Source organism: Sipha flava, unplaced genomic scaffold (assembly GCF_003268045.1).
Source record: "Sipha flava isolate LNK unplaced genomic scaffold, YSA_version1 555_pilon_pilon, whole genome shotgun sequence".
Taxonomy (NCBI): Eukaryota; Metazoa; Arthropoda; class Insecta; order Hemiptera; family Aphididae; genus Sipha; species Sipha flava.
In genome coordinates, this window is record NW_020273538.1 from 37,077 (window position 1) to 50,686 (window position 13,610).

General features: G+C 29.0%; 1 protein-coding gene across 1 annotated transcript in view; it reads left to right on the plus strand.

Moving 5' to 3' along the window:
- LOC112691078 (rhodopsin, GQ-coupled-like) overlaps nt 1-6,654 on the plus strand; it is a gene marked incomplete at its 5' end in the record, with an annotated part of 28,587 nt that extends 21,933 nt beyond the window's left edge. The window contains 2 exons of the mRNA XM_025565216.1: nt 6,076-6,365; nt 6,497-6,654. Of these exons, the coding sequence (XP_025421001.1) occupies nt 6,076-6,365; nt 6,497-6,644 (438 nt within the window). The remainder of the gene's footprint in view (nt 1-6,075; nt 6,366-6,496) is intronic.
- Nucleotides 6,655-13,610: the final 6,956 nt, after the last annotated feature.

The window sequence follows — 13,610 nt, forward strand, 5'->3', positions numbered from 1 at the left end:
CTAATTACAATTAATTTTTACAAATATTTGTAATTGGTAAATTAATAATAGTATGAAAATTGAAAACTAATTTTAGTTTAATAAGTTTTAATATATGTTATGCTTTTTAGACGTTAAGTAATTTATTATTGCTAATAGTCTATATTCTATAACTGCTAATGGTCTATGACAATAATTAAAAATGTTAGTTACCAGGCACATCTTCCATAATTTTTTTGTTACATCTATTTGTAAAAAAAGAAGTAATATCAGTATTCTTTGATTTAATTTTTGATGTTAGACAGGTATCTAATTGTCGCATCCAGTTAGTATCATTGATAAATTTTGTTTTTAGTTTTCCGCAAATACACTTTTTATCCATCTTGAATGCGACGTCGAAGATAAAATTTATATTATATCTATAAAAAAAATACGATACCTATTTACCAGTTATTTATTATTAAATAAAAATTAACAATTGATACCTACCTATTAAATAAAATTAAAAATTGACATATTTAACTAACTATTAATAATATTTAATATTCGGTACAATAAATATAGGTACTTACCGATTTGTCGATTTAAATTGAAAAAAGGCTGCTGGACGGTATAAAACTGAATAAATCAAACGATTAGGTAATATGTATATTGTATATATTCGCACGCTCAATAATAAATAGTTAGCAAAAACATCTAACGACTAACACTGTGGCACTGTCACTATCAAAAGAAATATTTTAGGGAATGACTGTAATAATATTATAAATTTATAACACTTGAGTTGATTTTGGTTATTTTTAGTCGCTTCGTCGTTGTTCGGCGAAGACGACGACGACGATAACGTCATTAACGATATTTATTTTATTAATAATTATTATTTATTATATTATAATATAAAACTATTATAGTACGCTAGACACTAGACAGGCTGCATTTGGTCGGCCTCCTCCCGCCAGTGCGTCTGTGTGTGTGTGTGTGTGTCATACGTTGTTTTCTGGTATGCAATACAAATATAATAATAATAGATTTCCGTCAGGCATCGAACACACGTTTATTTCTTTTTCGCATTGACCAATAATTTCTAAAGTGGTTATCCCCAGTCCCACAATATTATCTTTGGATTAATGATTTTCGAGTATGATATAAATAATATACACTATACAGTATATAGATGGACGATGGTTTCAGTGTTCATTGCAAACGCCAAACGGCTTACGAAATATGAAGATGAACCAAATACATGATATTATATTATCATTATTTTATAATAATTAATAATAAACATATTTAAAGTTAATTATTTTATGTTATTATACCTACCCACCCCTTATTTTCAAGGTGTAGCGACTGCTACACCTAATAATAGGGTTGGGCGCCACTGCGCATATCGATATTTGTACATACATATTTATATAATATAGTGTCTATTTTAATTAAATTGAATTGTGAGTGATTTTTATTACTTAAATCCCACATCACTATATCATGATAGCCAGTGTGTAGAATCAGTAGGTGCAACGGTATATAAACTTATTAAAATTGCTGCCCGTTCCTATAGTTATACATTTGATAAATAATTATTAATTTACGCAGTAAGACTTATTTTAATTTATTCATTATAACTGTTTGTCATAAGGGCTCTTTATGTGCAGTTGGCTCCTTACAACTAGTTCCTAGTAAATCATTAAACCTCCATAGATAGTATATGCCATAAGTTTATTAATTTAGTTACAACAATATTGACAATAACACACTAAATAAAATAATATTATAATTAACAATCAATCAATATAAAAAAGACTCAGGTAGATGTTTATGACGGTGGTATAGACTATGAAGCTGAAGCGATGGCGGGAGGTCGCGCGCACAACTTGCGACGACGGAACGAACGGTGACGATCGCAACACAACGAGGCCAAAACGACGGCGAATATTCGCGCGCACAACTTGCGACGACGAAAAGGACGGTGACGACCGCAACACAACGTGGCCGGAACGACGGCAGATACTCGCTTGCAAAACTTACGATGATGTAATATGGCGGTGTCGACCGCAACACAACGTGGCCGGAACGACGGCGAATACTCTCGCGTTCAACTTGTGGCGATGAAAGGACGAAAACGATCGTCAACGATTATGCCGGAACGACGGCAAACCGCAAGAGGGTGAGCAATCCAAAAAAAAAAAAAACCGATGTTGAAAAAAAAAAAAAATTGTCCGGTAGATCTAAGAAGTTGGTACAAAAAAAATGTTCTGCATGCGCCGACCGCAAAAATTCAACATCAAAACAAAAACCGGGCCCGGGTTTGTCGTTGACAGCGCCCCAACGACATTTTTCAGAGTTGCCAACTGTAAAAAACTGCGTACGTCTGGAAGCAAATTGCTAGCTCTCAAAACGGCACTGCCAACTGCTACACCGGTCTTATTAACATGGCCAGTTCCGTGAACTATAACCAATAAACAATGTATATAATATAATACTTTAGGTCGTATAATATGATCTTAATTAAGATAACATTTATATAAATTATTACATTATAAACAGTTCAGAAGCATAATTCATTTTCATATGTGCATAAATAAATACCAACCAGAAATACTGAAAATTTAACTATGCACTTTTGACATTCTCATATAGTTCTTTCACCAAACAATATAACCAAAAGTTAACATTTTCTTGACTACCATAATTCTCATTACACATTGTCTGATCGTTATTTGGCAGTTTTAACTTTGAACAACATTATTCCGTAAATTAAATCAGGTCACTATTCTACCACATAGTTATAAGACAAGTAATATAATTTTAAGATTATATCATATTATATAGTCTCCGAGCTTTTCAATACTCAAAGTAATTTAGCATTCCGAGATATCGTACATTGACTAGTTTCATCACTTTAAATCTATAGATCCATTTATTCCGAATTTTTCGAAAACCCTACACTGCTTTATAATTTATTGGCTGACATATTAAAATAATTATCTTGAAATGTCAAGCCTATTCAAGCCTTTTTTAATCGTAAACCTTTAATAACTAGGAAATAGAATGTTTTTTCTTTGTCACGTGTACAGTCACTGTAACTTTTTTGAAATAAATTCAAAATCTATTAAATTAAGTACTTCTAAATTTCGAATCATTTTCACTAGAAAATGTGTTATAATTAAAATTAAATTTTGTAAAATGTTAATAAAATTAAAAATTATTAAATTAAAGTAAACGGTTTTAAACTGTTTAAACAGTGGTTTTACTGTGTTTCGTGTTGAGTCAAAAATACTCACACTAATTAAGATGGGTTAAAACAGCCAATGTAAGGAGATCGACGCGGGCACCTCTGGCCGTATGCGTTAGAGATCTCGTTATATTACTATTTCATGGTATATTTTATTTTTAACCAAAGAAACGTCAAAAAATTATAAAGTAGTCCTCACATAATGAGTAATGCCGACAGTGTTAATAATACTGCTAATGTACTACCCACATGGTCAGTATAGATTATTTTAAATACTCAGTTTTTTTGGCATTCGACTGGTGGAGGTGTGAAATTCAATGAACAGCAGTGTCAATGTGACTTTATTTATAAGAAAAAACAAATGATAAAAATAAGTTAATACTGACAGTACATTAGTACTTATATCACACGATCAATATTACTGTCAGTAATAATGATCATGTGAGGATCACTTAATAATTACGTATATTATATATATTATTAAATATAAGTATTATAATGCGTTATTTTGTTATTTTGTAGGAAGCAGATTTTATCAAAGGGTAAAATGAATAAATTGATTCAATTTTATTCATGTATCATTAAAAATAAATATAATACAAGTATCTATACGTACTTAATCATTTGTTTTATTTATACAAAATCTCTAAGCCGTATAACAAACTTAAAATTAAATTTAAAATTTTAATTTTGAGTCCAAGAACTCGAAAAATATCCTGAACACCCTAAAAATGTTAAAAAAATTTAAAAAATTACCTTAACATTATAAATACAAAATAAAATAGAAAATAAATGTTTGATAGTGAGCATCATACAAAATGTTTTGAAAGTAATGACTAGGGTTCGGGACTTATTGAATTTACATATTTTTATGGAATAGTCCGAAAAATTGTCAAATAAGACAGAAATTTATTTCAAGTTTTAGCGAATTTAAAAAAAATTCAAATTTTCGCATATATTACAATTTTTATGAAAACATGCATTTTTTTATGCATGTATTATCCTATATTAATTACGACATAGAATATGTCTCACAATATTGTGGATAATATGGACGCTTCTGTTTTTCATTTAAGAAAAATAATATAAAATAAGAGTTGTATGATTTTTTTTCTTATATTCCGAGCAGCTTGAAAAATGTAATCATTCCACAATTTGCCAATTGATAATTTATTGATAAATCAATTTGATTAATCAATATTTGATAAATCAATGAACTTACTTTAGCCTAACGGTATTCAGCATGATAAAATGTTATTGTTTCTAAGCGACGCTGCCCCCTATATAGTAAAAGCTGGGGAAGCAATTAAATTATTTTATCCAAAAATTATACACGTTAGGTGTTTGGCCCATGCATTTCATAGGATCGCAGAAACTGTACGAACAGGATAGTCAAAAGTTTATAAACTTATCGTAAATGTAAAAAAGGTTTTCCGCTGTTACGTGCCACCGGCTCGATTTCAAGTATTGCAGTCTAAGATGTATTTAATTTTAATAAACATGAGACTTTTAATACGTTTAATACATTTATTTTATAACTCAAAGTGTTAACAAAAATTCTGATACAGAGTGACGTGAAGTTGCTTGTTGTTCCATGACTAGAACTCATCTGAATTGTGGTCATTTTGATCCCTCTTTTATATGGCTCCATTGACGTCATAGGACTTGTTGTTTCGGCATTATTCCTTATTTAGCAATAGGCCATTGTTCGTTTGACCTACTTCATTATTCTGTAAATTACATATTTTAATATATATTACTGGTTTATGGCCAACTAATTAAATGTAGGTGTTTCTAGGAATATAGATTACATATTTTAATATATATTACTGTTTATGTGGTAGCCCATAACACCGCAAAGCACTTTCTCGCATTCAATATTTTAAATCAATAGCCCCATCAGTATCACTACCACCTGAACCAATTTTGATAAGAAGGGGTACTTGGATTAAGGCAGCTACTGTGAAAATTTTGAGTTAATAAAATTAATCATCAATTATTTTGATGACAATGATGTTTCAATAAAAAATTCAAATAAGTATCTCTCGGATCAAAATGTTGAAGCACAATTAGTATTCATAAAATGAAATTTTGGATTTTTACCAGCTTTAATAACAAGACTTGAAACACAAGGAATTCCATTGATAGATTCAATTTCTATTGTCGAAGAAGCCAAAAAAAAAGTTAATTCAAATAAATAGAGAAATGGGGAAAATAATAAGAATTAAGATTGAATCTATTTTATCCAAAAATAAAGAGTATCAAGCAGTTTTCAAAATATCAGATATACGAGTATCAAATGAAAAAAAAGAAGACAAATCTAGTTTACCTGAAGATTTGAGTTTAAATGATCTCACATATTGTAAGAACTATCCAATAACATCAGTTGACGTAGAACGTTCGTTCTTAATGTACAAAAATTTACTCACTTTCAATCGACGTTCATTCAAGTTCGAAAGTATCAAAAAATCTTTAATTATTCAATGTAATTTCCAAGGTAAAATAACTTATAAAATAATCAGTAAAAATAATAAGTAAAGGAATTTTATTTTATTTTATAGAGCCATTAAAAAAACCATGAAGAAAACTGACGACCACTTTTAATAATATAAATACAATTTTTTTAAGATTTTTAAAATTTTTATAAAATAATAAATTATTTTCACACATTATTATTATACATTTAAAATAAAAAAAAATAATTGCATATTTGAGTGCATATAACATTTTTTTGCATATTTTTGTGCATTTATGATAATAATATATTGTATTTTTGCATGCATATTTTCATAGTTTTCCATGCAATAAGTTCCGAGCCCTAGTAATGACCTATAGTAATTAAACGCAATTCGATATTTCAGGCATCCGTTGTGTATAACCCCATAGTGTACGGTCTTTCGCATCCTCATTTCCGGTCATCCGTCTGCAACTACATATCAGGTTGTACTACAGTGGGCCACAGTCATACGGAGATCTGTACGCCGGGACGTAACAATCGGTTGTCCACGAACAAATGTCTAAACCGTTTCGCATTGCTCGCACATCGCAATCAAAACCGAGCAAATGTCGAATTGAAATGCGTTCGTCACCGGAAAGCTCGGCCGAATTCAAATTCCATTTGCATGGACTATTACAGCGAACCCGATTGTCGGTGAGTTTACTCCCCTCACATCTCTCTTCCACGTATTACGTTGAATCTTTCGTTTGATTACTACGAAAGTAAACGTATTGTGGAATGATCAATTCAAATATTGTAATGATCTCGATATTAATATCATATAGGAGTTTAACGCTGACAATGGAACCGAACCAAGGTTCGGCGATCATCAAAATCGATAAAGTACCCTTCAAAGTAGTCATGTCCACTATTAAAAGTAAAAGCATCAACGACAAAATAAGTGCAAGTAAGAGCGAATTTGTTTTAATTTAAATCAATTGTGTACTTGGTCAGATGTTTCGATTGATAACCGCGTGTTGGTGGCGAATTTATATATATATATATGTTACCGGCAATATGGATAATTCAGGTATTTTGCAAATACCTAGGCATTATGCTAATTGTCGACCTATTTTAGGCAATGTAAATAAAACATATGATCTTCAATATTATTTTACATATAACCTAGATATTTTATAAAATACATAGACAATGGCAATGCCAAATGCCAATTTTTTTTTTAGTCATATTATAAAACATTTTATTATATGTTATATTAAATTATGATTCTTATAATTATTATACATTATAACTCTTACTTAATACATAAAAATTAAATTTTTATCTATTAATATATTATAACTATTATATAAATATATTACTTAAACTACTATTTACTTATTATAACATGTTGTAGAAAAGTGAAATTTTGAGATGCACAAAATGTTATTTCTAAGGCAAATACACTTTTTATTTTGACACTTAGACTTGCAAACATATTTTAAAAATCGTTGGCCAATTCCTGTGGATTGAATTTTTATCAACTTGTTTTACTATTCATCAGATAAAAAAAAAGTATTAGTGGCCAAATTTTTAAAAAAATTTTGTAGTTTGTTATAAAAATTTGACTTCATATAAATCGTATGTATAGTTACAACACCAAAACGAGACACGAAAATTACGAGAAAAATGATGAAATTGTAATAAAATTATTAGTATGTTCAATATTGTACCTCTGAATAATTATTATAGTAGTAAAATAATATTAATCTTTATTGCGTTAAATTGTGCACGCACATTTATGATAGACGATAATTTAAGTCGTTGGTAATAGGCGATGCCTAATTTTGTTTGTTTTCATCATATTGCCAACGCTACGTTTGGCATTATACATAATAACTAGGCAAATCTCGAATTATGTATATTGCCGAGTGATTTTTGGCATTTTATATAATGCCTAAACATTTTGCAAAATACCGGATTATCCATATTGCTGGTAACATATATATCGTACGATTATTTCCGTATCAAGGGATGGGCTCAAGGGCCAAGATAAGAACCTTGGAACTTGAAGGGTATCAAATTTACAAAAATTACATTATATTTATCAAATATCATAATTTAACATTTTTTTAATTTTTTTTTAAAAAAATAAGTCTATTAATATGATAGCAAATAATAATAATAGATATTTTTAAAAAAAATATGTAACACAATTTATATCTTCAAAGGCTTTCGATATATATTAAGCCTTGGGACTTCTTATACCTTAAAAACAACTCTTGAGTACAATCCAAATCGGTTTGTACATCAGTGAGTACACTGTCTGAGGTAGCCATAGGCTTAGCTAGTCGGCTCCGGACAAGTTCGACACAAACGATTTCGGTCTTAAAACGAAACTAAAATATACTTTTGTTTTAGTCCCGGTGAAAAATGTAAATATCTCACACCTCTACAGCGTGGCTTCGAGCGAATAACTAATTATAGTCTTAAACAATAACAGTAGACAATTGCCGCGAGAAAAAAAATGAATTTCAAGTACAGTATTGAGATTATCTAGATAAATTATTTAGATAAAAATGTTTGTTATCTTTATCTTATCTAAATAATAAAAAATGAAGCATTGAAAATTATTGAAAAAATTATTAGAGATAAAAAAAATCACTCATCTAGATCAGGGGTCGGCAATCCGTGGCCCACGGGCCGTATGTGACCCGTGAAGCCATTTTTTATGTCCCGCACAAAGGTGGTTAATTTTTGTGTTTTATTTTTATTCAATAAAATTTTTCATACAATTTTCAATGCTATTCAATTCTTTTTTCGTTATAAATAAAGCCTAATCCAATCGTTAATAGTTGATGTTTATTCTATACAGTTATATAGTCGGTTTAATCAATAAAATTGTTATTATTATCTAATCGGAGTGGAAGATAATGATAGATGCACTACTCAGTCATAGGATAAATTAAATATACTTATATATATATTTAAAAATTAAAATTTTAAATATATTTAATCTATGTATTTAATACATATGTATTAGGGTGATCCTTATTTTTCGAATTGAAAAATTTGATGAGGAGTACCGCAAATTTTATTCTAAGTATTAAAAAAATAATTATGATAAAGTTTGAGCGTGATAAGTCTACCCCTTCCCGTGCCCCAAAGGGGTTGAAGTTTTTGTAATTGGGGATAAATTTTCATTTTGTGAGTGTACTTTCCTAAATATTGAGGTTATGCAAAAATCCTAAAGTATTATTATTGTAGCTATATATATTGACTAAATAAAAGTTTCTTATAAATATGTTGTAAAGTTGATGGTTTCCTGTTAATTAAAAAAATACTGAATGTTTAACAAAACTAATTGTCATTTATCAGCTAAGACTTTTTCAACAATTTTAAATGACTTATCAATGTTTAGGTTTGTAATCAACAGATGACATTGTTTTTCAGTACTATAATAATAATATTATAATACATGCTAATATTTTACACAATTAAGTAGTATGGCTATCTGCTCTACCATGTAACGATACAGTTCAAACAATTAATATTTAAAGGTTTTAAATATTAATACTATTAGTGCAACTACTCCCTCAGAATGTCGGGTCTTGTGTATACATAGGAAAGTGTTGCTACAACAATCACAAATTGAACTCAAATCAACTTCATTGACTGGGACGATTCGCCTTAATTTTGTAAATAAATAATTCTAATTTTGTTTTTATGATATACTAGTATTTTTGGTGACGGTATATCGTGTAACGTTTGACTCTCCTCTATGTGTCGGATTGTCAAGGTATACTTATATATATATTTCCAAGTATATTGGACAGTGTTTTTATATAAATAGATGATAATAATATTTATTTTTATTTTTTATGAATAAAATTACAAATATGACACAAACAAATATAGCATTTATATGAAGATACATTGATATTTTTTCTCCGATAAGAAAATATTTAGACTATAAGCTGAGTATTTTTAGAAAATAGAACCACGAACACATTATATCATTGACAATAACACTTATCGTATTTTTATCTACATGCCATAGCCATATTATATTAAATATAATAAATTTAATAAGCAAGTAATAGAAATAGAACATAATATTAAATTGCCATTATCGATAAATCTGTCAGTTTGTTTAGATCAATGGTTTTCAAACTGGGTGCCGCGGCACAATGGTGTGCCGCGAGCATCCACTAAGTGTGCCGCAGTCTTCAGAAAAATGTTTTCCATAAATAACTGATTGCATTAAATTGTGATATAAGAAAATAAATGTCTTCAAACGTAATGCATCATTATGCACTTATCAATCGAAAGTTAATAGGAATTAAGTGATAAGATAAGTAATCTTAGATAACTATTGAACTATAAATTTTAAAATATATAGGTAATATTATTAGACCCCAGACAGTTTATTGCAACTGGCCGTACCGTTTACGCCGTATTCGTAGTGTAGTTTTTCAAACGTCCGTTACCCTGCCCCCCCCCCATCCAGAAATGTGTGATTTCTTTAAAGCAAATTATTAGTACGTAATTTGTATGAATTTGTACGACCATTTTCAGAATTTGTATGGAGCTCGTTCACCGAGAAAAATTCGTTTTTCGCGGGAGGGGCTGGAATAACGTTATTCCAGTCCCGCACACTAGGTTAGGTTAACTTTTAGAAATGATTCAAACTAGTATACAGTTTAGATATTTTAGAGTAGTAGATAATTATAACTATATTATTTATTAATTATAATTATTAATAATAATATATAATAATAAAATATGTTGATGAATGCTAAATATTTATTTCACATAACTATAGGTACATAACTTTTCATTATCTTGTATACAGTAATAACTAATAAATAATAAAATGCTATTTGAAATACTGGCATTGAATTTAATGATGAAGAAAAATTCTGTATGCATAAAATCTCTTACATCATTATATTCATAATTTTATTATTATTGTTTATACAAAGGCAAACACACTATTTCTATTATAAACATATATTAGTTTGATAACAATGGCGAGGGATAAAAATAGTAATTATTTTTATTTTCTTAAGAAACATGCGATAGTATGTATTTTACTCGTATTTATTATATTACATATAATATTATATAAACTAATAACAGTTTATTTCAATCATTGAGTTCTTCAGTATTGTGTTTACTTTTGGAACTTTGAAGTGGGGTAGTGTTTTTGTAAATGTTTCATTTTTTTTCTCTTTTGAGAAATTTTTAGAAATATAATTCTATAAAATTATAATTCGTCAACGATATTTGAACGATATCAGGAAGAAAACCAGCAGTCAATTCTTCTAGGATTATTGACGTTATATTGCACTTCAAAAATCGTGCCATAAGTTTAAATGACAATAAGCATAACTACATATTATATATACAATTTATTTATTCCCATGTTTTATAATAATAAAAGAATATTAATTATTAAAAAAAATGAAAAATGACCTTTTTTGCTACATAATTCTAATTTTAAATTTTTTGTAATTACTTTTATTCTACTGACAATTTTTTATATCGAATACATAATAATTTCACATGAAACATTAGTAGTTTCTTTGACCGGTATTGGTTTTTTTTTAGGTCGTCAAATAACTCCCAATGTTCATTACTTCTTTTTACGTATGTTGTATAATGGCCTATAGAATTTCTTAGATTATTATTCCCTCTGCGAAAATGTATTACTCCTCGAAGTTCATACGACTTTTCATTAAGAGTTATACTTTTTGGAATATCACATAGATTTATATCTAATGTATATCCTGCATCATTGCTGTGTTCAACGTTTACACCTGAAAAAATATTAGGTATATTCAAAATGTTGACCTACGATAAGTACTTAAGTTAATAAAAAGATAATCATACCTTTCCAAAACAGAATTTCAATGAAAATAAGCACTGGCGAAATCTTTGATTCAATATTTTGAAACCCAGGGCAGTTTGATGAAGCGCTATTGTGCAAACATGCAAGTTTCTCTACGGAAAGACGTTTATTAATGAATTGTTGCAATTCTTGAATTTTACCGTTGGTAGTTTCAAATGTAATGTAGCTTATAGGACGTTCAATTACCGATGGATATTTTTCACAATTTTTATTGGAACATATGATTGATTCAGTAATTGTTGGAAATTCCATCATCATTGTTTCGATAACCTTAATAGCCGTCGTGTCGCAGATAAAAAGTGTTACGTCATTTTTTAATACCTCCATTTTTGGGTTTAATACATTAATTATGAGTTCAGCTCTTTCTATATATGTATTTGATGATATACCATTCCTTATTGTTTTTGAAATGAATTCAATAAATTTTGAATTTTTTTCAAGGAGAGCTGTTGAAAAGTCGTCACTATCACAAAATACAACCATAATTAATGAAGATACAGCATTAAATGCACACGTATTGCTCAAAATAATTGCACCATCTATATTTTTTAATTTTATACTTTTTAACTCTTCTGCATGAGATCCATTTTTAAGTAAAGGGAGAGTTTTTATATTTTTTAATGCTTTCATATTTAGAAGGCGTAAATGCGGATTTGGAAGAAGATAGAAATTGCTTTTAAGTTGTTTTTTTGGTTTCCTATTCCATTTGTCTTGGGCATTATTTTCATAAATATTGAAATTATCTACATTTAAACAATTAAAACATGGAGAAGTTCCCTCTGAACATAAACGGCATTGATTTTCTTGTACAATTTTGATTGGTGTATCGATATTTAGTGAATTTTCACTTGAAAATATTTTGTTTTGTCCAGCTTTTAAAAGTGATGATCCACGAAGCGATAAAATATGATGTTCAAGAAATGATTCTATGTTCATAGGTAAATTTATGTGATTTAAAGTACCATTCTTAAGTTTATGAAAACTTGATTCTACTGCTGCTGAACTTGAAGTCTTTTCGCCGAATCCAAAAATTGGCACCATTATTCCAGACCATAATGGCAATAGTTTCATACATTTTATCAAATGTGGTATTAAAGTAGGTAAATACATTGGGTTAATTCCCGATCCTTCTTGAATAAGTGATTTACTTTTTTCATAAACTTTTTCCGCCCAAGATATAAATGGATTTTCTTTACTTAAACCTTCATTTTGACGTTCAAATTCTTCTTCCATTATTGCATGAGCATCATTTTTCGACTCAGCATATGCTATAATACTGTTAAACTTATTTTCAAATTCTACAAATCCAGTTGTTGTTGCTGTTATTAAAATTTTATAATGTTTTTCACAAGGGGTTTCATTGTCTTCTTGGTCCTTGCCATTTGTTTCATTAATTAAAACAACAAAAAGTGACAACAATAGAGTATGTAGGTCATCTAATGTTTGAATTTTTACCATAAGTCCAATAGTTCTCAGTATACACTCTCTCACCCTAGGCGATGCTAATTTAAGTGGTGCCCATTTATTTGCTAATTTCATGAAATGCGCTACATCAATTCTAATAAAACATTTAGGTACCCATTGGGAGTTAATAGGTAGTTGGTCTGTAATCAATTGTGCACATACTTGAATATAGGATTTCAATGACGAGTATTGAGTAAAACATTGAGTAATGGCCGAAAGTAATGCTTAAGATTGATCACAAACCGTTTGTCGTGGTGATGGAATATTACAACTCAACCATTTTGCTAGCCAATCAAATATGGATATGGTAGTATGACTCTCAGATAACATATTTGATACCATTGTACTTTGTCCGTTTACTGTATCGTATATCAAAGCTTCATACAAAAAAATTGGTCGGGTATTTTCTAACTTGAATTTTTGAAAGTTTTTTATAATTGAACCAGTTGCATCTATTATTAATTGAGGATAAGTATTACTACTACAGTATTTTCTATACATATGAATTTGTTCGCCGCTATGATAATGCACATAAAAAAGGATGAATACCCATATCATGTATGATATTTTTGAAATCATCT